We start from the raw sequence: 24,694 nt of genomic DNA on the forward strand, positions 1-24,694 counted from the left end.
CTTAGTGTGACCAGACGTCCCGCTTTTGGCGGGACAATCCCGCTTTTGACTGATTTGTCTCGCGTCCCGCGGGGTTTTTTAAATGTCCTGATTTTTGGAAGGCTGCCGCACTGCCTTCTGGTGCGCTCCTTTTCCTGCCCTGTGGGCGGGAAACGGGAGTGCCCCAGAAGGCAGTGCAGCAGCGCAGGAGGCTGGCAAACCTGTTTCCCGTGCTGTCACAGGGGAGCGCCCCAGAAGGCAGTGCGGCAGCCTCCGCTGCACTGCCTTCTGGGGCGCTCCCATTTCTCGCCCTGTCACAGGGGTTTGGCAGTATGGCAGCCACCTGCTCTGCCGCACTGCCTTCTGGGGCGCTCACCAGAAGGCAGTGCGCTCCTGCAGCTGCGTGCGCGCATGCGCGCGTGCATGGTGTTCCACTTTAAAAAGGTGAAAATCTGGTCACCTTATCATAGCTGCCTCTTTCAAGCATTAGCATGTTGGTCAGAGGTATGGGGGAGAGGGGGGAGTACAGGGCACCAACCAACCACACACACACACTCTGGAAATCTCTACTTACAGCCACAGCTATGGAAGCCAGGACAAGGAAACGCAGGAAGTTGCAAAATATAAATAATAATTTAATTCAGTATCTTGTATGCAATCACTGGTACAACCATAATGACATCAATCATTGAGGTGCAATGACAAACATACAATTCTATGTATCAGACAAAGTTAAAGGATTTTGAAAAAAAGCTTTCTATCAAAAATCTACTTCAAAGGTGAGGTATCTGTAGACTTTTCCATACATAACAGCTTGCCAAGGTACAGAAGTGCAAAATCCCCTCTGAAATGCAGAACCCTCTGCTGCATTTGTGCTGTCTTTCCACAGGGAGGGTTCTTGCTTTGTGCCTTCTGAGCGTATACTGGGCCACCCCCCTGCCCCTTCCGCTAGTGGCTTCCACGGTTCGATCAACAACAGTTTTTGATTGGGTGATCTTTTCAAAGCATCCTTTTCTTTTTACCGGGGATGAAATCTGAAAGAGAGCAAAGTGATAAGACATCAGCATCGGTCAGAGGCGTATCTAGGGAAAAATGTAGCCTGGTACAAAATCTGAGTTTTCCGCCCCCCGCCCCAATGGGCGGCCGCCCACCCCCACCACGACCAAATAATGTTTTTTGCACCAGGTCATGAAGTCGGGAGGGGGGGAGGAGGAGAGGTGTGGGGGGTGCAAAAATAATGAATGAAATCACCTTTCATTCATAAAATAAAAATGTCTTCATCTGGTCTCTCCATTGCTGAAATGTACTCTCTCCAGAAGAAGCAGTAGCCAGGAGCAGAGGTGGGATCCAGCAGGTTCTCACCAGTTCCCAAGAGTGAGTTACTAATTATTTGTGTGTGCCGAGAGGGGGTTACTAATTGGGTCCGCTTTTCCGTTAGAAATCCCATTAGGTCCAAAAATCATAAAGTCCTGTTGTTTCCTATGTGGCTGGTTAGCGAAGGTAGAAAACGGGAGATAATTCTCCCTGTTGGGCTGTTTTAAAAACATGTTTTAGTAATATGGTAAAGTTCCTTGTTTAAGGAAAGTATCCTTCTTTTGATTTCTAGAAACAAAATTAAGTATTTGAAAGTATTAAGTATTTGACAGGCAGTCAATTAGAGGAGAAGTAGTTATTTCTGTTGGCAGTAGACGATAGGACTTGCTATAATGAGTTTAAATTATGGACAGAAAGATATCAGCTGGAAATTAGGAACTTTTTTTTACAGTAAGAGTTTTTTACAGTAACAGAGAAATTGTTAGTGCCCCGCCCTCGGAATGCCCGGCCACGCCCCCGTCGTGCCCCGCCCAGCCCCATTGGCGCTACGCCACTGTTTGAATCCCACCACCATGGGAACCTGTTACTAAAATTTTTGGATCCCACCACTGGGTCTCTCCATTCCTGAAATATATTCTCTCCAGAAGAAGCAGTAGCCAGGAGGCAGAAGAAAATACTCTGTACGAGATATCAGGCTAATTTGATCTCATCAGATCTTAGAAGCTAAGTAGGCTTGGATGGGAGATCACCAAGGAAATCCAGTGTTGCTATGCAGAGGCAGGCAACGGCAAACCACCTCCATTCATCTCTTTCCCTAACTTGGATGCCCAAGGCTAGCCAGGCTCATCAGATCTTGGAAGATAGGGACAGTCCCCTTCTTTAGCAGTCTGATTTACATCTGGATGGGAGACTACCAAGAAAATCAAGGGTTACTACATCTGGAGAACCGGGTTTGATTCCCCGCTCTGCCACTTGAGCTGTGGGGGCTTATCTGGGGAACCAGATTAGCTTGTGCACTCCAACACATGCCAGCTGGGTGACCTCAGGCTAGTCACAGTTCTTTGGAGCTCTCAGCCTCACCCTCTCTGGGGTTTTGTTGCGGGGAATGGGTGGGAAGGGAAAGGAGATTGCAGCACCTTTGAGGAGAGAAAGGGGGGTTATAAATCCAAACTCTTGTTCTCTTCGTCTTCTGCTATTTGAAAAAAGGCATCCGATAACACCCCCTTAACTTACAACGGCCTCACACACTTTCTAAAAAGCTCAGCCGATGAAAATGGAAGGAATGGTGGGTGCCACGCCACGCATTAAGTGGGGAAACCTTGTCCTACAGCATACCTTCATCGCTAGAATGATCTGTTTCTTCATCATCATCACTTTCTTCAGCCTCGTCCTCTGCTATCACGGGCATACTGAGGGGCCGAACGGCCCCAGATTTCCCTTCTGCTTGCGGTGTTGCTGTAGGAAGAAAAGCAAAATAAAAAGGAAATATTTCTTCGCTTCGGGTTCATACTGGAGTCAGGTCATGTCCTCACCCCCATCAATTTTGCAAGATGCTGCTCAGATACTCAAAGCCTGCCTGCTCGGCTAGTGGATAGAGCTGCTCCCGCATTCTGCCGTTTCCAGTTTTCTTTTAAGCAGGTAAACAGTGAGAACTTACATGACCCCATAACACGCTCTACATGTGCACAGGCTGTGGAGCCCTCCTGAGGCGAGGGCGTGGAGGCGAGGGCATGGGAGATGGAAGGCAGGGGCGTGGAGGCGAGGGCGTGGAGATGGAAAAGCGGACCCAATTAGTAACCCCTCTCGGCACACACAAATAATTAGTAACCCACTCTCGGGAACTGGCGAGAACCTGCTGGATCCCACCTCTGTGTCCGATCCCCCCAGTTTGCAGGATTTTCTCCCACTTTTTTTGTGTAGCCTTCTAGCTGTTATGGGATGTGAGTCTAAGCCTATGCGTGCATGATCCCTAGATATGATGGAGTGAACCAGGAAGTTAGGATGCTGGGTGATATTTAGTCTGGAGAACAGAAGGAGCAGCAGTGGCGTAGGAGGTTAAGAGCTCGTGTATCTAATCTGGAGGAACCGGGTTTGATTCTCCGCTCTGCCGCCTGAGCTGTGGAGGCTTATCTGGGGAATTCAGATTAGCCTGTACACTCCCACACACGTCAGCTGGGTGACCTTGGGCTAGTCACAGCTTCTCGGAGCTCTCTCAGCCCCACCTACCTCACAGGGTGTTTGTTGTGAGGGGGGGAAGGGCAAGGAGATTGTAAGCCCCTTTGAGTCTCCTACAGGAGAGAAAGGGGGGATATAAATCCAAACTCTTCTTCTTCTTAAGGGGTGACATGATAGCCACGCTTAACTATTTGAAGGGATGTCGTGTTGAAGAGGGAAAAAGCTGGTTTTCTGCTGCTCCAGAGAGTTGGACAACAAGTAATGATGACAAGAGATTCCACCTAACCATTAGGAAACCTTCCTAACAGTAAGGGCTGTTTGACAGTCGAATAAACTGCCTTGGAGGGTGGTGGAATCTTCTTCTTTGGAGGTTTTTCAACAGAGGCTGGATGGCCACCTGTCGGGAGTGCTTTGCTTGTGTGTTCCTGCATGGCAGGGGGTTGGACTGGATGGCCCTTGGGGTCTCTTCCAACTCTATGATTCTATGATTTTTGAGCCTTGGGACACATCTGGAATTCTGACACAGCACGACGGACTCAGCAACAAAATGGCTGCTGCAAAATGACCGCCGCAAGATGGTGGAGCCCGTCACAAAATGATTGCCAGTTTAACTTCAGTAACAGAGTGCAGATCCTTGTGCTGTAGTGCCAGCTGGAATGGGGGGTGCCACGCCACGCATGGGCATTAAGTGGGGAAACCTTGTTCTACAGCAGTGGTGGCGAACCTTTGGCACTCCAGATGTTATGGACTACAATCCCCATCAGCCCCTGCCAATTGGCCATGCTGGCAGGGGCTGATGGAAATTGTAGTCCATAACATCTGGAGTGCCAAAGGTTCGCCACCACGGTCCTACAGCATACCTTCATCGCTAGAATGATCCGTTTCTCCATCATCATCGCTTTCTTCAGCCTCGTCCTCTGCTATCACGGGCATACTGAGGGGCCGAACGGCCCCAGATTTCTCTTCTGCTTGCGGTGTTGCTGCAGGGAGAAAAGCCAAATAAAAAGGAATTATTTCTTCGCTTCGGGTTCATACTGGAGTCGGGTCATGTCCTCACATCCATCAATTTGCAAGATGCTGCTCAGATACTCGCAGCCTGCCTGCTCGGCTAGCGGATAGTGCTGCTCCTGTGTTCTGCCGTTTCCAGTTTTCTTTTAAGCAGGTGAACAGTAAGCACTTCGATGACCTCACAACACGCTCTACACACACACGGGCTGTGAAGCCCTCCCGAAGTTCCAGCTGGTACGAAGTGCAACAAGGGTTAACTGTGACACTGCATAAAATACATATGACAGCCAGCGTGGTGTAGTGTTTAAGAGCAGGTGGATTCTAATCTGGAGAACCGGGTTTGATTCCCCACTCCTCCACCTGCGTGGCGGAGGCTTATCTGGTGAACCAGATGTGTTTCCACACTCCTACGTTTCTGCTGGGTGACTCTGGGCTAGTCACAGTTCTCACTGCAATACAAAGACGCGTTGCATCAACCGCTTTTATACATGTGCATAATAGACAACAACAAAGTGCATGAACAGTGAAGTTCAGTGCAAAACAAAACAATTAAAGATATAAGAGGACATTATTGAGACCTGCCAGAGACTTTATAAGTGAATGCTGCAATTATAACCATTATAAGCGGTATCGTTGTAAGAATTGCACAGTTTGTTTTGTTTTGCACTGAACTTCACTGTTGACGCACTTTATTGTTGCCTATTATGCACATATATAAAAGCGGTTGATGCAACGCGTCTTTGTATTGTAGTGAGTATTCACGTTGCATCTATATAGTTGATTGATACTAGTCACAGTTCTCTCAGAACTCTCTCAGCCCCACCTGCCTCACGAGGTGTCTTAATCCTAACACATGCAAATTACACTTGCATACTGCACCTTCACACTTGTTAACCAATGCAAATGGTTCTTTCTCCCACCCTGGACATTCCACAGGTTTATATACGCCACTTGCTTTACTGACATCAGATTCTCTGAAGATGCCAGCCACAGATGCAGGCGAAACGTCAGGAGAAAATGCTACTGGAACACGGCCATACAGCCCAGAAAACCCACAACACCCTATTCCACTGACGTCTTCCCCAATGCTTCCCCAGAATTTTCCTCTTTTTTACATACATAAGCCATTATTGGCATAGTCAGAAAAAAGTTACATGAATCGGGAACAACTGCATGGATACATGATACATAAAAGGCCCCACGGGGAGCACAACACATACGTTCTACTGGGAACTCTCAATTATCTCCGCAACGAAATTGGCGATCTCTTCACAAAGACCAGGGTCCGAGTTGTTTAACAATAGAGATAACCTAGTCCAGGGGTAGGGAACCTGCGGCTCTCCAGATGTTCAGGAACTACAATTCCCATCAGCCTCTGTCAGCATGGCCAATTGGCCATGCTGGTGAAACTGATAAGTGGATATCACTGGGATTCTGACTTTAATCAGATCAGGCAGCCCAGATTGGAAGAAAAAATGTAGGTTGGTATATTTAGATCTGATGTTATCAAATCTGGTGCAGTGCAAGAGTTGGTGAGTCAGGGTTTCAACCACATGAAGTTTGCAACTGCATAACCTTGCGGATTTATCTAAATTGCTGAACCTACCCTTTAATAGGGCAGAGGGCATAACGTTAAAACGCGCAATGGTAAGGGCTCTCCTTGCGCGTGGGTTCGTTAAGGTATGGAGGTAATAGGCCATACGTCTCTGCTCAAATGGAATTAGGAGTTGTGTTGGAGAACAGGTTCGTTTGGCTGCTAGATGCAAATTTACAAATTCTAGATCTAAAAGCCAATCTCTGAGCCTATTGTACGCTTCTGATTTTCCTCTTTTTTAAAAAATGGAAACATTGTGGGAAAGGGCAGGGGAAACAACGTTACAGGCTTCCACCTTTCTACCCACCATTTAAGAAGCAAACCATTATGGAGTCAATACGGTTCTACAGGCAGAAATTCATTCGTAGCTACCTTTGAGTTGACTCTTTCCCAGCGGCTCTAATTTTGTAACGTTTCTTTTAGTTATTCCACGATCGGACCGTGACGCAGAAGACTCCAGCTTTACTTGACGATGCCGTCTTGACTTGGAAACCTGAAAGGTTTAAATCCGAACAGGTAAAAAGTAAGTAACCGCGTGGGGGTGGGGGGGAGAACCAGTTCTGAGAAACCATTCACAAAGCAACAGTGTTCTAAAACCAGCAAAACATTTAAACGTGTAATCCTTCAACCTTCAAGTGACCAAATGCTATGCTCCCCTAAAAGCAAGCCTTAATCCAAAACATCTCAAACTGATTTTTCAAAACTAGTGCCTTTTAAAAATTGGATTGGGCAGCAACATGAGGCTATTTATTTGTTAATACGGTCATTGACCAGGCATACAAATAATCGCACTTAAAACCTCAAAAGCTCTGAATAAGAATTCTACTCTGTGTGAAAATAATCCGTCATACAAAACTTGACATAAAAAGAAAAGTCTAAAGGAAAAATAACTAAGTTTGTAAGATACCAGTACTCCATTTGGCATTTCTGTTTAGCTACCTGACAATGCATTTACACCAGTGGTGGGATCCAAAAATTTTAGTAACAGGTCCCCATGGTGGTGGGATTCAAACTGTGGCGTAGCGCCAATGGGGCTGGGCGGGGCCCGATGTGGGCATGGATGGGCATTCTGGGGTGGGGCATTCCCGGGCGGGGCTGTGGCAAGGACGCAGCTGCTGCGCCGGTGCTTGGGCGGGAAACGAATGAACGCAGGCACAGGCTGCCACGCACACCGGTGCACCTCCTGCAAGACTGCTTCAAGTTCTACGCGCTACTGCTGAGAGGAGGGGCGTCACTAAGGCAAAAATCACGTGGCAAAATCACCAATTAGTAACCCCCTCTCGGCACACACAAAGAATTAGTAACCTACTCTCGGGAACCTGTGAGAACCTGCTGGATCCCACCTCTGATTTACACAGACACGCACAAAATTTCGCAACATGTGTTAGACGAGAGCATTTTGACCGGTTCAGATCCAGATCGGTTTAGAATTAAATTTGATTGTGGACACACGAGCTTGAAAGCTTCATAGAAGGGACAGTGGTAAAAAAACATGTTCCACTGATTCAACTTGCTTTAGTTTCCATGGGCATAATGTCTTTGATCGAGGGATTTTTCTATTCCACCCCTCCAGTACCACGGTTGGTAGACCAGAGCATTACTAAGGTAAATGCTCTTCGTAGAGCCAGCGTGGTGTAGTGGTTAAGAGCAGGTGCACTCTAATCTGGAGAACTGGGTTTGATTCCCCGCTCTGTCGCTTGAGCTATGGCGGCTCATCTGGTGAACTAGATTAGCTTGTGCACTTCACCACATGCCAGCTGGATGACCTTGGGCTAATCACAGTTCTTCGGAGCTCTCTCAGGCCCACCCACCTCACAGGATGTTTGTTGTGGGGGAGGGGGAAGGAGAGGAGATTGTCAGCCCCTTTAAGTCTCCTTACAGGAAAGAAAGGGGGGATATAAATCCAAACTCTTCTTCTTCTTCTAATGCAGTGATGGCGAACCTTTTCGAGACCAAGTGCCCAAATTGCAACCCAAAACCCACTTATTTATCACAAAGTGCCAACACGGCAATTTAACCTGAATACTGAGGTTTTAGTTTAGAAAAAATGGTTGGCTCCAAGATGTGTGTTACTTGGGAGTAAGCTTGGTGGTAGTCGGTGGCTTTGTTTTGAAGCAACCATGTAACTCTTCCAACGGGTGAATCACGACCCTAGGAGGGTTTACTCAGAAGCAAGCCCCATTGCCAGCAACCGAGCTTACTTCCAGGTAAAGGATCGCGCTTTAGTTCTTTGCATGAAAATCAGTGGGGTTTAACAGCGCTTAGCAGGGTTACCTACACTGCTTCCCCAAAACTAGGTCTTAGGTTTAATGCTAATAATCGAGCCCAGTGGCCCAGGCCAGCCTAGATGTGTGGGGGGAGGGCAATTTCCCCCCCACATAACGAACTCTGTTTGTGCGCACCCACAGAGAGGGCTCTGAGTGCCACCTCTGGCACCCATGCCATAGGTTCGCCATCACTGTTCTAATGCATTACACTAATGTTTGCTGTAGGAAAAAGCATGTTTCCATGACTGTTCGTCATACAAAATTGCAGAAAAGTAGGTAAGGTGAACCAAATCAACAGTATGTGAAATTTCAGTCATTATTCTGAGATTAGAGATTTTTTTACCTCCTGACTGCTGAACACATTTCAATACACACAATCGCAACGGCACAGAACTTCCCGACCCCGCCACAGAGTCTGTAAACAAACCTGAACAACTGAAGAGTAAGACTTGGCTTTGATGCTGGCTAAGGCTTGGGCTCTTCCAAATCCCTGGGGGAGAAAAAATGAAGTTAAAAAAGCTCACACCCAGTTTCAGAGATTGTTGGCTGTCGTAGGTTTTCCAGGCTGCGTGGCCGCGGTCTGATAGTTTTTGCTTCCCAATGTTTCGATACAATAAAACTGTCTCGGCGTGCGTAGGCCCGTAAAATGAAAAGCCGAGTGGCGGTCTAAAATTTATAATAAAAATTAGTTTGATTCTCATTAAAACAGTCTAATTAAAATTTTAATAATTATTTAATACATTTAATGAATGCTACTAACTGGACCATGCCCGCTATGGCTGGATCAGAAGGTAGACTTCTGGGGTGTGACAATCACAACTTCACACCTGCAGTGGAGCGGCACAGACCCACGGGGGATTAGATGGAAAACAGCCGGGCCTCAACAGAATGTCTGCAACCTGCGGCTCTCCAGATGTTCATGGACTACAATTCCCACCAGCCCCTGCCACCACTGCCAATTGGCCATGGTGGCAGGGGCTGATGGGAATCGTAGTCCATGAACATCTGGAGAGCCGCAGGTTGCAGACCCCTGGTCTGGCGGAACAGCTCCATTTTGCAGGCCCTGCGGAACTCCATGAGGTCCCGCAGGACCCTGATCTCCTCTGGGAAGCTGTTCCACCAGGTAGGGGCCAAGACCGAAAAGGCCCTGGCCCGCATTGAGGTCAAACGGACCTCACTTTTGGGCCAGGGGTTACTAGGAGCCCCTTTGCTCCTGATCTTAATATTGCTCAGCTGGGGACTGGACTGCAAGCTATTATGCCCCTTAGCCAGTGGTGGGGTCCAAAAATTTTATTAACAGGTTCCCATGTTGGTGGGATTCAAACAGTGGCGTAGCGCCAATGGGGCTGGGCGGGGCACGATGGGGGCGTGGCCAGGCATTCCGGGGGCGGGGCATTAATAATTTCTCTGTTACTGTAAAAAACTCTTACTGTAAAAAAAAAGTTCCTAATATCCAGCTGATATCTTTCTGTCCATAATTTAAACTCATTATAGCAAGTCCTATCATCTAGAAACAACTACTTCTCCTCTAACTGACTGCCTGTCAAATACTTAATACTTTCAAATACTTAATTTTGTTTCTAGAAATCAAAAGAGGGATACTTTCCTTAAACAAGGAACTTTACCATATTTCTAAAACATGTTTTTAAAACAGCCCAACAGGGAGAATTATCCAGTTTTCTACCTTCGCTAACCAGCCACATAGGAAACAACAGGACTTCATGATTTTTGGACCTAATGGAATTTCTAACGGAAAAGCAGACCCAATTAGTAACCCCTCTTGGCACACACAAATAATTAGTAACCCACTCTCGGGAACTGGTGAGAACCTGCTGGATCCCACCTCTGCCCTTAGCGCCAGGAAACTGCCACAGGAACTTACTTCCCACTCCTGCGAAGATCCTTCGTTCTCAATTGCTGCTTCTTTGTTCCCGCTCGTTGAAGGCAGCTCCTGGAAGAGCAGACATTTCAACGTAAGGACATCAACACTGAGGCCAGAGATGCTCATACGACCGAGAGGAATTGCAGACATGAGCACGGTGCAAAATCCTAAAAAGGAGCGAATACCGGAAGTGCGCCCGTATCCACATCACAACAGGGGTCGAATTCAGTTCTTTTTTAAAAATCTGATTCCTTCATTCTATTTGGGTAAGCTTTGTTATCAGCCAGCGCCAGGACTGAATTCCACACTTCGCCTCCCAGCAAGATTAATGCCACTTGACTGTCCTGGCAGGCCACAACTTAGGAATTGCCACGGGACACCAGCACAAGATTTCAATCATATTAACGCACACCCTCCAGGACTCCAGACAATCATTTCATGGGAGCCAGCGTGGTCTAGTGGTTAAGAGCAGGTGGATTCTAATCTGGAGAACCGGGTTTGATTCCCCACTCCCCCACAGAAGCGGCAGAGGCTTATCAGAGGTGTTTCTGCACTCCTACATTCCTGCGGCGCGACCTTGGGCTGGTCACAATTCTCTCAGAATTCTCTCAGCCCCGCCTACGCTGTTTCCAGTTTTCTTTTAAGCAGGTAAACAGTGAGCACTTAAATGACCCCACAACACGCTCTACACATGCACAGGCTGTGAAGCCCTCCTGAAGTTCCAGCTGGGTTAACTGTGACACTGCATAAAATACATATGACAGCCAGCGTGGTGTGGATTCTAGTCTGGAGAGCCGGGTTTGATTCCCCACTCCTCCACCTGAGTGGCAGAGGCTTAACTGGACTAGTCACCGTTCTCTCTGAACTCTCTCAGCCCCACCCACCTCACAAGGAGTCTGTTGTGGGGAGAGGGAGGGAAAGGAGCTTGTAAGAGACCTTGAGTCCCCTTACAGGAGGGAAAAGTAGGCAGTGGTGGGATCCAAAAATTTTAGTAACAGGTTCCCATGGTGGTGGGATTCAAACTGTGGTGTAGTGCCAATGGGGCTGGGCGGGGTGCGACGGGGGCGTGGCCGGGCATTCCGGGGGCGGGGCATTCCTGGGCGGGGCTGTGGCAAGGATGCAGCCGCTGCGCCGGTCCTTGGGTGGGAAACGAATGCACGCAGGCGCAGGCTGCCACGCACGCCGGTGCACCTCCTGCTAGACTGCTTCAAGTTCTGCGCGCTACTGCTGAGAGGAGGGGCGTGACTAAGGCAAAAATCATGTGGTAAAATCACCAATTAGTCACCCCCTCTCGGCACACACAAATAATTAGTCACCTACTCTCGGGAACCTGTGAGAACCTGCTGGATCCCACCTCTGAAGGTGGGGTATAAATCCAAACTCCTTCATATACGCTTATATCTCCCCAACAGCAACCTGAATGGGTCAAACTTGTAAAAATTCATAAGCTAAGCAGGGACTGTCCTGGTCATCCACTCCTTCCCCTTTTCATTCTTTCCTCTCCTTCCCCTCTCCTTCCTTCTTTTCCCTTCCTCTTCCTGTGCCCTTCCCTCGATGTTTCTCGTTTGTCCTTTATTGGGAAATGAATGAATAACCACACCCTGACATGATGACTGAATTGCCTTTTGGGCTAATAGTTGAATTGACTGGATTGTTGGAATGTTTTAAATTTTTCTGATGTTTTATTCATATGTATTTTATCAGTGTGACATAAACAACCTCGAGCCCGAAAGGGGAGAGGCAGCCAATTAATGTCTGATAAATTGATTTGAACTGAATCACTGCAGGAAAAAGACAAGGGATTTTTGGAAAGTCTCCTGGATATATATTTCCTGCTTTGCAATCCCGTGACTCTCTATGAGACTGCAGGGTGACTCACTCCCAGACAGACCACACATTTATTTAGTTAACAAATTTAGTTAACAAAAAAGGATAACAAAGTGGCTAGCTAACTAAAATATACAACTTAGAAACCTTTAAAAGAAACAAACAAAAAACCCATATTACTAAATCAGTGATGGCGAACCTTTTTGAGACCGAGTGCCCAAATTCCAACCCAAACCCCACTTATTTATCGCAAAGTGCCAACCCGGCAGTTTAACCTGAATGCTGAGGTTTTAGTTTAGGAAAAAAAAACGGTTGGCTCCCTCTTCCTCCGCCCCACCCACTCGAGCAGGGGCCAGCCTGCTCTAGCCTCCAGCAAGTCCTGCATGCACCACTCTGTGCCTCTCTAGCATCTCTGCCTCTTCTGCGCCCCCCCCCCCCCTCAGGCCGCAGCCACCCGGAGCACAGGTACCAGGCCCACCAGCCGAGTCCTCCCTGATCACCGTGGTGTGCACACGTCGTGCTCAGTGGCCCAGACCAGTCTAGATGTGTGGGGGTGGGGGTGGGGGTGTGATTTTCTGCCCCCCACATGACGAACTCTGTGTGTGCCCACAGAGAGGGTTCTGAGTGCCACCTCTGGCACCCGTGCCATAGGTTCGCCATCACTGTACTAAATCAATTAAAACCAAGCTAAAACCCCTAAAAACAGCAATTACAAGATCAGCCTGGATGAAGGGATTGCCATACCAAACAAAAAAGCCTTCACTCGTTGCCAGAAGATGAAGAAGAAGAGAACAGTTTGGATTTATATCCCACCTTTCTCTCCTGCAAGGAGACTCAAGGTGGCTTACAAGCTCCTTTCCCTTCCTCTCCCCACAACAGACGCCTTGTGAGGTAGGTGGGGTTGAGAGAGTTCAGAGAGAACTGGGGGGAAGAATTAGGACTAATAAAAGGAAACACTTCTTCACGCAACGTGTGATTGGTGTTTGGAATATGCTGCCGCAGGAGGTGGTGATGGCCACTAACCTGGATAGCTTTAAAAAGGGCTTGGACAGATTGATGGAGGAGAAGTCGATCTATGGCTACCAATCTTGATCCTCCTTGATCTGAGGTTGCAAATGCCTGAGCAGACCAGGGGCTCAGGAGCAGCAGCAGCAGCAGAAGGCCATTGCTTTCACCTCCTGCACGTGAGCTCCCAAAGGCACCTGGTGGGCCACTGCGAGTAGCAGAGTGCTGGACTAGATGGACTCTGGTCTGATCCAGGAGGCTAGTTCTTATGTTCTTAACTGTGACTAGCCCCAGGTCACCCAGCAGGAATGTAGGAGTGCGGAAACACATCTGGTTCACCAGATAGACCTCTGCCACTCAGGTGGAGGAGTGAGGAGTCAAACCCAGTTCTCCAGATTAGAATCCACCTGCGCTTAACCACTACACCACACTGGCAACAGAAGATGGACAAGTCTCCCTGTGGAGAGAGATCTGGAGTTTGGGTGCCACTACTAAGATGGCCTTGTGAGGTAGGTGGGTGATCAAGATTTCAAAGAGACTACCGCACAGTCAAGACAACACACACAAAAACACCCGCATCACCTACCAGCTTGTCCTTCTGCCAATGCTGATGATCCAGGACAATATTCTTGAGACTGTCTACAAAGTCGTCTTTTATCAGACTAAGCGCCTTGTCGGGCTGAGACTGGTCCACGGAAATCTGGCACTTCATTTTCCAGTAGTGCTTATGAACGTTTTCGAATTCCTTAAAAAGGAGAGGGGGGGGGGGGAATGGCAAAGCAGTTATCGTAACCACACACACAAAAAAAAATCCAAGCACTTTCTCGGTTCCTGAAAATAAGAGCAAGAGGAACTGGGTGTCGGAAGGGACCTTCAGGGTCATCTGGTCCAGCCCCTTAAAAATGCAAGAAACTCACAACAACGCTCACGTTCACGCACCCAGTGACCCTTGCTCTATGTCAGTGATGGCGAACCTTTTCGAGGCCGAGTGCCCAAACTGTAACCCAAAACCCATTTATTTATCGCAAAAGTGCCAACACGGCAATTTAACCTGAATACTGAGGTTTTAATTTAGAAAAAACGGTTGGCTCCGAGGCACACATTACTTGGGAGTAAGCTTGGTGGTAGTCGGTGGCTTTGCTTTGAAGCAACCGTGCAACGCTTCAAATGGGTGAATCACGACCCTAGGAGGGTTTAGAAGCAAGCCCCGTTGCCAGCAACTGAGCTTACTCCCAGGTAAAGGATTGCACTTTAGTTCTTCCCATGGAAATCAGTGGGGTTTAACAGTACTTAACAGGGTTACCTACATGTCGTGCCCAATGGCCCAGGCCAGCCTGGATGTGTGTGTGTGTGTGGGGGGGGGGGGATTTTCTGCCCCCTCCTCACATGATGAACTCTGTGCGCGTGTGCCCACAGAGAGGACTCTGAGTGCCACCTCTGGCACCCATGCTCTATGTCCAGAGGAAAGTTTTTAAAAATCCTTTAGTATTTTAGACTTGATGGTCCTTGTGGTCTCTTCCAACTCTTATGATTCCATCCCTGGCCAATCTGGCGTGGAGGAAAATTCCTTCCTGCTTCAAAGTGGTGATCGGCAAACCATTGCTAAATCGAAAAAGGAGGTTTTCAAACCATCCGTTGGGGAATTCCTTGACTGTGTGTTCCTGCATGGCAGTGGGTTGAACCGCATACATACAGGAGTATAAGAATGGCATAAATGTGGCATAATTGTGGAGATGCCAAGGCCAGAGCCTGAAAGCTCTGGACCTTTTAGTGTGGTCTTGCAAGATTAGTAAAAAGAAAAATGGGGGAGTTGATATAAAAATTATAAAGATATGCTTGTTGCAAGATCACAGTTGAGATATACGCATAGTTAAAAATACATTTTTGTGGTTGCTCTCAGGAAATCAGCCTGCACGGACAGCCGGCCAAGATTGGCCGGAAGTGATCAGAAGGGTCTCTGCAGAAACACCTTAAATTGAGCTGTACTGCGATACAATCTTCAGAGAGTTGATACCACGGTATTGCTCTCTCCATGTCTGCAGACATGTTAATAAACCTAGCTTGCTATTAGCCAACTTGGTCTACAGTTTTCAATGGGTAAAAACTTCCATAACAACTGGATGGCCCTTCTGGTCTCTTCCAACTCCAATTGATGAAGACAGACCCTGCCGGTTGAGGGTTTCTTAGTTAAATGTACATTTATTTTTGTCTGCTTGCAAGAAAATGTCTTTAAATGGAACCCTGGACACTGACCACGAGGGCTCCTTCTGCTCTGAGTGAAGCAGGCATTGTATTGTCAAAGGCTTTCATGACTGGAAATGTCAGGAGGCCTGTGATTATGGGTTTTGCTTTTGCTGCTTTCTAAATGCATAGGGGGGTAGAGGAATGGGTTAATGCGTTTCTGTCTTTCTACTGTTTCTGTAGGATGTTATGCAGTACCAGGTGGTGCCCAAGGTCACTACCTGACCATCTCATGTTATCTTTCTTATGGTGACTTTTAGGCGCGCTTTCCCAGGCTGGGAGGTACAAGTTGTTTTAACTATTGGGTTTTGCGCGGGCAATTCTCAGTACTGGCTTTGACCAGGGAAGATCCAACACCATTAAAAACTACTGCAACAAGAGTTTGTGTGTGTTTTTGGGATTCTGACATTAAGCCAGAACTGGGTGTTGGGAGTTTTTTGGGCCCTGTGGCTTGGATCTGGCAATTTATGCTGCTGACATTTCACCCGCGTCTATGGCTGGCATCTTCAGAGGCATGGCACTATAAGATGTGCCACAGAGAGGAACACATCTTACCGGGACATGCCTATGAAGATGCCCACCATAGATATGGTTGAAATGTTAAAAGCAAAAACTACCAGACCATGGCCACACGGCCTAGAAAACCCACAACGTCCAGTAAGGAGGGCATCTTGATCTTGGGTGATTCCCACCAACTGTTCGGGAAGACAGGACTGATTTATCACTTCTTGTCTCCTAGGCAGGTGTCGATATCCTTCTTGAACTGCGGTACCCAGAACTGCACCCAATATTCCAGGTGAGGTCTGACCAATGCAGAATAGAGAGGTACAATTACATCCCTCGCTCTAGACCAGTGGTGGCGAATCTATGGCACTCCAGATGTCCATGGGCTACACTTCCCATCAGCCCCTGCCAGCATGGCCAATTGGCCTATGGCACTCCAGATGTCCATGGGCTACACTTCCCATCACTACACTGCCAGTATGGCCAATTGGCCTATGGCACTCCAGATGTCCATGGGCTACACTTCCCATCAGCCCCTGCCAGCATGGCCAATTGGCCTATGGCACTCCAGATGTCCATGGGCTACACTTCCCATCACTACACTGCCAGTATGGCCAATTGGCCTATGGCACTCCAGATGTCCATGGGCTACACTTCCCATCACTACACTGCCAGCATGGCCAATTGGCCTATGGCACTCCAGATGTCCATGGGCTACACTTCCCATCACTACACTGCCGAGTAGCAATTGGCCTATGGCACTCCAGATGTCCTTGGGCTACACTTCCCATCACTACACTGCCAGCATGGCCAATTGGCCTATGGCACTCCAGATGTCCATGGGCTACACTTCCCATCAGCCCCTGCCAGCATGGCCAATTGGCCTATGGCACTCAAGATGTCCATGGGCTACACTTCCCATCACTACACTGCCAGCATGGCCAATTGGCCTATGGCACTCCAAATGTCCATGGGCTACACTTCCCATCAGCCCCTGCCAGCATGGCCAATTGGCCATGCTGGCGAGACTTGATAAAGAAGTGTAACCCATGTAGTTATCTAGAATGCCATAGGATACTCACTCCCACGGATCTAGACACTATACTCCTATTGATGCAACCCAGAATCGCATTGGCTTTCTTGGCCGCCACATCACACTGCTGACTCATGTTCAGTTTGTAGTCTTCTAAAACTCCCAGATCCCTTTCACATGTAGTGTTGTCAAGCCAGGTGCCACCCCTCCTATATCTGTGTCTTTCATTTTTTCTGAAGACAAATTTATCATGTCACCTCACAACCTTCTTTTCACCAAACGAAACATACCCAGCTCCCCTTTTAAAAACAACTACATACTGTGATGGAACAGTACTGTAAAACTAGCAAAGTCACATATGACTGTGAAAAGCATCTTTGCCTTTTGATCTCCTGGAGGGAGGACAGGAAACTATGCAGAGGTGCTAGGATGAAACTTCAAAGCCCTAAGTTACCTCGTGGCCTGAACAGAGTTTTCCTGGGAAAGGGAAAACAAAGGTTTTTGGAATTCCATCTTGAGACATGGTCAGAGAAGGATCTCTGGGCCATGGGTTCCCGGAATGGGGACAAAGAACCAAAAGGGATATGACCACCTAAGCAATCCCTTAACTGAATCTAAGTTTTATTTCTTTGTTTTCTGTTTTTCAATAAAAATCGTTGAGACCTCAGCTGGTTGGAGTTATTGGAGAAAAGAACCCAGGTTTTAATGAAACAAGCGTGGCTCTCCCAGGCTTGCTTTCATGATACATACCAATATGGGAAAACAAGGAGCTACAACTGATAGTCTGGAGGTGAATGGATTCCAGAAACACCTTTGGCAACCCCAGCATCAGAAGATGTCACTGCAGGGTGCAAATTCATCACAAATTGCAGTGTGTACTGGTTCTGTTGGGTTTTCCGGGCTGCGTGGCTGTGGTCTGGTGGATCTCGTTCCTGACGTTTCGCCTGCATCTGTGGCTGGCATCTTCAGAGGTGTATCACAGAGGGAAGTCTGTGATACAGATACACCTCTGAAGATGCCAGCCACAGATGCAGGCGAAACGTCAGGAACAACATCCACCAGACCACGGCCACCCAGCTTGGAAAACCCAACAGAACCAGCTGAATCCGGCCATGAAAGCCTTTGACAATACAACGCAGTGTGTACATTCATCACAAACTGTAGTGTGTAAATTAATCACAAATTCATCATCTATTCGCATGAGTGCATGTAAGTCTCCAGATTGACACTGTCGTGAGACATCCATGGGAAAGAGGAACAAACTACCGTACATCTAAGACACCGTCGGTTATGAGCGTGGCGACTCTGTCACTTGGGTCCTTAAATTCCTTCTTTGTCTCCACTTTATCGCGTGGCGTCCGTTCAGTCTTAAACGACAGCTGTGGGGAGAAAGAAGGGCACGCATCAGGATTTTAAAAAGAAAACGAGAGTCAAAACTGATTAACTGGGACTCTGCGGAAGTGAAATGTGAGACGCTGATGACACTGAAGACATTTCTCGAATTCCCACAACTGTTTGTACAAGGAATGCAACAGTTCTATTAACAGAGAAAAATGTACATTTTTCTGTAAGACTGAAACTGGCAATAGGTCAGGGCTGGGCAAATCCCAGGTGTCAGACTGACATGACACCTAGAGTTTTGGAAGTTGCAATAGTTAGAACCCTGTCCTGGATAGCCCAGGCTAGAAACATAGAATCATAGAGTTGGAAGAGACCGCAAGGGCCATCAAGTCCAACCCCCTGCAATGCAGGAACACATAATCAAAGCACTTCTGACAGATGTCCATCCAGCCTCTCTTTAAAAACCTCCAAAGAAGGAGACTACTCCACCACACTCTGAGCTATGATATGATATTTAATTTGTATACCGCCCTCCCTCAGAAGGCTCAGAGCGGTGAACAGCATTGTAAGAAAACAATGACATAGGAATACAAAACCAGCAATTCAGTATAAACAATAGTGCCATCAGGTTAACAGCTAATCACAATTAATCAACTAAAATAGCAGCATCACCAACATTAATATTGCATCTCATAACAACAACATAGTAATTGCAAATTAACAATATCAGTGAGATATCAGAGAGATCAAGTTGCAGCCAATTTATGGCAATCCCATAGGGTTTTCAAGGCAATAGACACTCAGAAGTGGTATGGTCCCTGCCTGCCTCGCCACAGCAACCCTGGGCTTCCTTGGGGGTCCAATAGAGGAATGGGGAATCAAAACCTGGTTCTCCAGATTACAGACTTAACTACTACACTATGATGGGGAACCAGGGATCTCAGGATGCTGCATCTCCCCCCATAACATCTGGTATAATTAAGCTGTGGGGCACAGAGAATCTCACAATGGATCTCTAGGGGAAAGTGCTGGAAGTGGATTCAGCCAAGCTAAAGCCACAAGTTTTATCAAGGAAGGAGAGATCAGAGGGCAAGTCAGATTTTTTTAAGAGCTCATTTTTAGTACACAACAGTTATGAGAATTCATGATCAAACCAGTCCAGCCGTGCTTGCCCTTCCCTACAAAAGGAAGGTGACGAGATTGGCAATTCCATTTAAAGGGTCCGGTCACTCACCAGCGTGGGCATCGCTGTGAAGTAAAACGCTCTGTCCGTTCGCAGCTTCCAGAAAATATAAGCAGCGTCGTAATGCTGTGCGCTTAACAGTTCCTGTTGGAATTGCATGACTTCGGACCAGTCTTTGAGCGCCACTCTGATCTGGAACAAGAACCACACAGAGGGTGATTCCGAACATGAGTAAAATAGGTTCGACCCAGTTCCCTGAGAAGGGTACTGACGTAGGTCGAAGCCATTGTTGTTCCCCACTGCAACCAGCTTGATCCCAGCTCGGAGGGCGGAATCATCCTGTGTCTCTTCGCCACTCCGTTCCGATTGGCTACTGTTCTACGGCCATGTTCCGTCTATCCCCACACACATTATAAAAAAAACTGCCACAGGAATGGAGGGGCCGAAGGTGGCGTTTTTTGATTGGCCAGCTGTACGCATGCCCGAAACACTCAGCTGTGATTGGCTGAATGGGGGACTCCTGGCGCCAGAGATTCCGCACTTTACTGGAATCGAGCTGAGTTCGAGCGTGGTTCCCTGAAAAAGTAGTAGTTCCCAACTGGAGTCGGAAATTTGACCGTTACACGGGGCGAAGCTGGTACAAAACCACGTCGATCCCAGTGGTTGTCTGCGAACACGCAAAATTGCTTGCATAGCTCGAACTTAGGTTGATAACGCAAGTGCGGAATCGACCAGATACTTCTTCAGATTTGGGTCAGAAATATCATCTAAGTACAACAAAGGTGAAACAAGCCCCGTGCTGATAATCAGGAGGAAGAAGCAAATTGCAGTAGCAGTGACTAACCCATAAAAACTAAGGCCGCTTCAGAGAAACGGTAAGCCCTGGCCAGAGCAAGAGAGGGGAAGACCCAGAAATGGGGGGAGGGGGGGCACAAGAACCAAAAGAGAACAATTTGGAGAAACTGGTTGTTGTGGGCTTTCCGGGCTGTGTGGCCGTGGCCTGGTAGATCTTGTTCCTAACGTTTCGCCTGCATCTGTGGCTGACATCTTCTGAGGCGTATCACAGAGAGGAGTGAGTTAAACACTGTGTCCAGAGTATGTAACTGTGGAGAAAACCCCCTTCTCCTGCCCACTAAGGGCTTTTCCCCAAAAATGGAAGAAAATGGGGAGAGGGGGATGAGGGAGTCCTGAACAAACTGTGACTAGCCCAAGGTCACCCAGCAGGCTTCATGTGCAGGAGGGGGAAACAAATCTAATTCCCAAAACAAGATTCTGCTGCTCAAGTGGTGCTCCACCTCTCTCCCCTTCCCCCAGGGTGGGTGGATCATGACTATGACAGGCCTCCTTCCCTTCCACCTCCTTACCCCTCTCCCTAGGGTGGGTGGGCCATGAACATATGTTCTAGGACAGGGGTCTTCAAACTATGCCCCCCCCCAAATGTTCATGAACTACAATTTCCACCAGCCCTTCCACGTAGCCATGCTGGCAGGGGCTGATGGGAATTGTAGTCCATGAACATCTGGAGGGCCATAGTTTGAAGACCCCTGTTCTAGAATCAGGAAGTTGACAATGTGCACAGATGTTCTAGGACAGTGGTGGCGAACCTATGGCACGGGTGCCAGAGGTGGCACTCAGAGCCCTCTCTGTGGGCACTTGCAAACAGAGTGCCCCTACACACATCTAGGCTGGCCTGGGCCGCTGGGCTCGATTATTAGCATTAAACCTAAGACCTAGTTTTGGGGAAGCAGTGTAGGTAACCCTGTTAAGTGCTGTTAAACCCCAATGATTTTCATGCAAAGAACTAAAGCACGATCCTTTACTTGGAAGTAAGCTCGGTTGCTGGCAATGGGGCTTGCTTCTGAGTAAACCCTCCTCGGGTCGTGATTCACCCACTGGAAGAGTTGCATGGTTGCTTCAAAGCAAAGCCACCGACTACCACCAAGCTTACTCCCGAGTAACACACGCCTTGGAGCCAACCATTTTTTCTAAACTAAAACCTCAGTATTCAGGTTAAATTGCCGTGTTGGCACTGCAATAAATAAGTGGGTTTTGGGTTGCAATTTGGGCACTCGGTCTCAAAAAGGTTCGCCATCACTGTTCTAGGATCAAGAAGTTCAGAGTGCACAGATGTTCTAGGCACAGGATGTGCAGTGTACACAGATGGTCTGGAACAGATGTTCTAGGATCAGGAAGGGCACAGTGTACACAGATCTTCTAGAATAGATGTTCTCGGATCAAGAAGTTCACAATGTGCACAGATGTTCTAGGATCAGGAAGCGGACACTGTACACAGATGAGCATCGCATGGGCGTTGAGGCCTGAAGGATTCCAAAGTTGTTCAGGGAATGGGAACAGACAAGTAGCTAGCTTCATTTTCTAGAATCAAATATTCCCCATCCTTGATCTAAAGCTATTTCAGGTCAATTCTGTTGGTGCACCTGTGGCGGACAGAGAATTTGAACAGAATTCAGAGAGGGGCAGCTAGAACTCAGACACGGAGGGAAGTGAACAAACAGTGCTTGGAAACAGCCGTGTAAGCTTTAAGCTGTCCGGTGGAGGATTTTCTCCGCGGGAGTGAAAAAGGACACATTTTGGTGATTTTGGATCAGGACAGTATCCTTAACCAGATATATAAAGAAAACAGCTTAAAGGTTTATAGAGTGAATCCTAAGAATTTACTGATAGATCTGATTAAACAAGTGATCCTACGCTAATTGAAGCAAGAATCTGTGTTAATATTCCTCGCTCCTGCAACTAAGGAAACACTATGGCCCCTTCCGCACAGGACATTTAGAGCGGTGTGGGGCCGGTAAAAACGCCGATGTGGGGGAGGTGTTCGCACCGCTGCCGGAGCCCAGCAGCAGCAGCAAATACCCCCCACACCGGCATTTTCTTGACTCGCTCATTGAGCGAGACTTTTGGAAAACGCCACCTAGGAGCAGCAGTGGCGTAGTGGTGAAGAGCAGGTGCATTCTAATCTGGAGGAACCGGGTTTGATTCCCCGCTCTGCCGCCTGAGCTGTGGAGGCTTATCTGGGGAATTCAGATTAGCCTGTGTACTCCAGCACATGCCAGCTGGGTGACCTAGGGCTAGTCACAGTTCTTCTGAGCTTTCTCAGCCCCACCCACCTCACAGGGTGTTTGTTGTGAGGGGGGGAAGGGCAAGGAGATTGTAAGCCCCTTTGAGTCTCCTACAGGAGAGAAAGGGGGATAAAAATCCAAACTCTTCTCCTTCTTCCACCCAGTGCCGAGTGAACGGCATCAGGTAGAAGGCGGATTTTTCCCCATGCTGCTTTTCCCCGCCTCTTACCTCTTCTTGGCTGCCATCGCTCTACAGAGGCCAGGGGACACACGTTCTGGCCTCCATCCCTGGAAGCATTGCCACAGGGTGAACTCTGCTGAACGACGGGAGCCAAGTGGTTTATTTCAAAAAGTCCCTCGAGTGCCAAATATTTCTGACTAGCATGTTATTCAAAATAACCCTCTCCATCATAGCACCCACCTCTCTAGGATACTCAGCAAGGAAGAGAACACCTGTATTCATATGTTGTGAGTATGGATACTCACAAAAAAGGCAAGATTTGAACACTGTGCTGCCTGAACTCACTACGTACTACACTAGCCATATTTTCAACCTCAAAGACTGCTGTAGTTAAATGCAACAGAATAAAATCACAGGTGGTTTGGGGCGGGAAGGGAGGGAATGGAAGAGAAAAGAGGTGGAGACGCAAAAACGTTCCGGCTGAATCTACCTTTTGTTTCGGCTGACAAAGCTGCACGTTGTACAACCCGTAGAGAAGATAAAGGGCACCGACTCGGATCTGAAAGCTGCAGGGAGGCAGGAAGTATGGGCAGGCGAGAGCCAGGGCGTCCTGGGTTAACTTCTTCTGCTCCAGAGCTCTTATTTTCCCGCTAGACAAAACGAAGGGCACATTGTTGGTTGGGCTTATAGATCATATAGAACAAAATGCTGAAGACTAATGATATAAAAATCAATAACAGGAAGAAAGGAGGGGAGCACACAGCACAAAGGCGCTTGGAGGAAGCATCGGAGATGCTGAGGCACTTGACATGACTGCAAAGGGATTTGCGTAAAATTTGCTTATGCTGTCAGAAGGAGCAGGAGAGTCTCCTCTGCTACCTATGACAGCATAAGCAAATTTGACAGTTTGTGAATTTTAGGCCGGTGTTATTGTTGCAGATTGTGATTGTTTTTAGGTTATCAGGTGTTATGATTTCTACGACTTTTATGACTGTGGAGAAGTCACAGCATTCAAGCATCCTCCAAAGAAACCTCAAGTACAAATTGGACCTAAGATACTCAAGGTGGAAAGAAAGCATATAATACATATCCCAAATGAAAGATAAAAATGAAGAAGGTCGGGCCCGATTGTTGACTCATACAAAAGCCCTGCAAAGTAGGCCAGGCCCAGAAACAGTGGCTGCCCCAAGGACATCCACCACCCCACAAGAAACCAGCATGACAAGGAGGGGGTTTCAAACCACGTCCAGCACTCTGACCAATACACCACACTGTCTTATTATGGACAGGTGGCAGGACTCAAAGGGCATCCTCTGATCCACGAAATTAAGCAAGGGAGGGAGAATACTCTGCACGTGCCCCAGAGCCAGCCTGCCCTCCCCACTTTGTAGCCCCAACATGCAAAGCCAAAAGGCTCCAGGGTTGCAACTCCGAGCCGGCAAAATCCCTGGAGATTTGGGGGTGGAGCCTGAGAAGGGGAGGGGCTTCAGTGGGGAAGAATGCCTTAAAGCCCGCCTCCCAAAGCAGCCGTTTTCTCCCGGGGAACTGATCCCTGCAGCCTGGAGATCAGCTGCAATTCCGGGAGATCTCCCGGCTCCGGCTGGAGATTGGCAACCCACATCACGAGAAGCGCCGCCCCGCCCCCGCGGGCGCTGCACTCACTAGAAGAGGGCGTGGAAGCGGCGCTGCCGCCACAGCGAGGCGAAGTCCTCGAAGCGGACGGTTTCGGCCTCCTGGAAGGCGCCGAGGAGTGCCTCGAAGTCCGCCTTCAGGGCCGACCTGCGCTCCAGGGCCGACCGGCGCTCCGCCGCCATTTCCCCCCGCCGGACGCCCCTGGCTTCCCTCCACAGCCGCCTGCCCCGGTTGCGCATGCGCAGGACTGTCCCGCGAACCCGCCAATGATGAACCGCGGACCTCCATTAACCCAAGAAATGCCAGGGCAGAGGGCGGCATCTGCAACCGAAACCCCCGCCTGGCAAAATCGCCCTTTTAAGAAAGTCTCGCTCGCGGATAGAAGAGGGGCGGGAGCGTCCGGTTTCAACCAGTCAAAAGTCACGGTTGGGTCGTTCACTCCGCCCCA

General features: G+C 48.3%; 1 protein-coding gene across 2 annotated transcripts; it reads right to left on the bottom strand.

Annotated features, from left to right (window-relative positions):
• Window positions 1–593: 593 nt before the first annotated feature.
• On the bottom strand, window positions 594–24,480 carry SNAPC1 (small nuclear RNA activating complex polypeptide 1). Of its 2 annotated transcripts, XM_048487047.1 has the most exons (11): window positions 24,277–24,480; window positions 23,105–23,264; window positions 19,405–19,545; window positions 18,101–18,208; window positions 13,638–13,796; window positions 10,220–10,288; window positions 8,765–8,827; window positions 6,443–6,563; window positions 4,329–4,448; window positions 2,629–2,748; window positions 594–1,013 (listed from the first exon to the last, which is right to left on the bottom strand). In XM_048487047.1, the coding sequence occupies exons 1-11, from the start codon at window positions 24,426–24,428 to the stop codon at window positions 979–981; spliced, it is 1,248 nt and encodes a 415-aa protein (XP_048343004.1). In that variant the 5' UTR covers window positions 24,429–24,480; the 3' UTR covers window positions 594–978. The 2 variants fall into 2 exon arrangements, with proteins under 2 accessions (XP_048343004.1, XP_048343005.1); XM_048487048.1 differs by lacking the exon at window positions 2,629–2,748.
• Window positions 24,481–24,694: the final 214 nt, after the last annotated feature.

The sequence above is a fragment of the Sphaerodactylus townsendi genome, linkage group LG02 (assembly GCF_021028975.2).
Source record: "Sphaerodactylus townsendi isolate TG3544 linkage group LG02, MPM_Stown_v2.3, whole genome shotgun sequence".
NCBI lineage: Eukaryota > Metazoa > Chordata > Lepidosauria > Squamata > Sphaerodactylidae > Sphaerodactylus > Sphaerodactylus townsendi.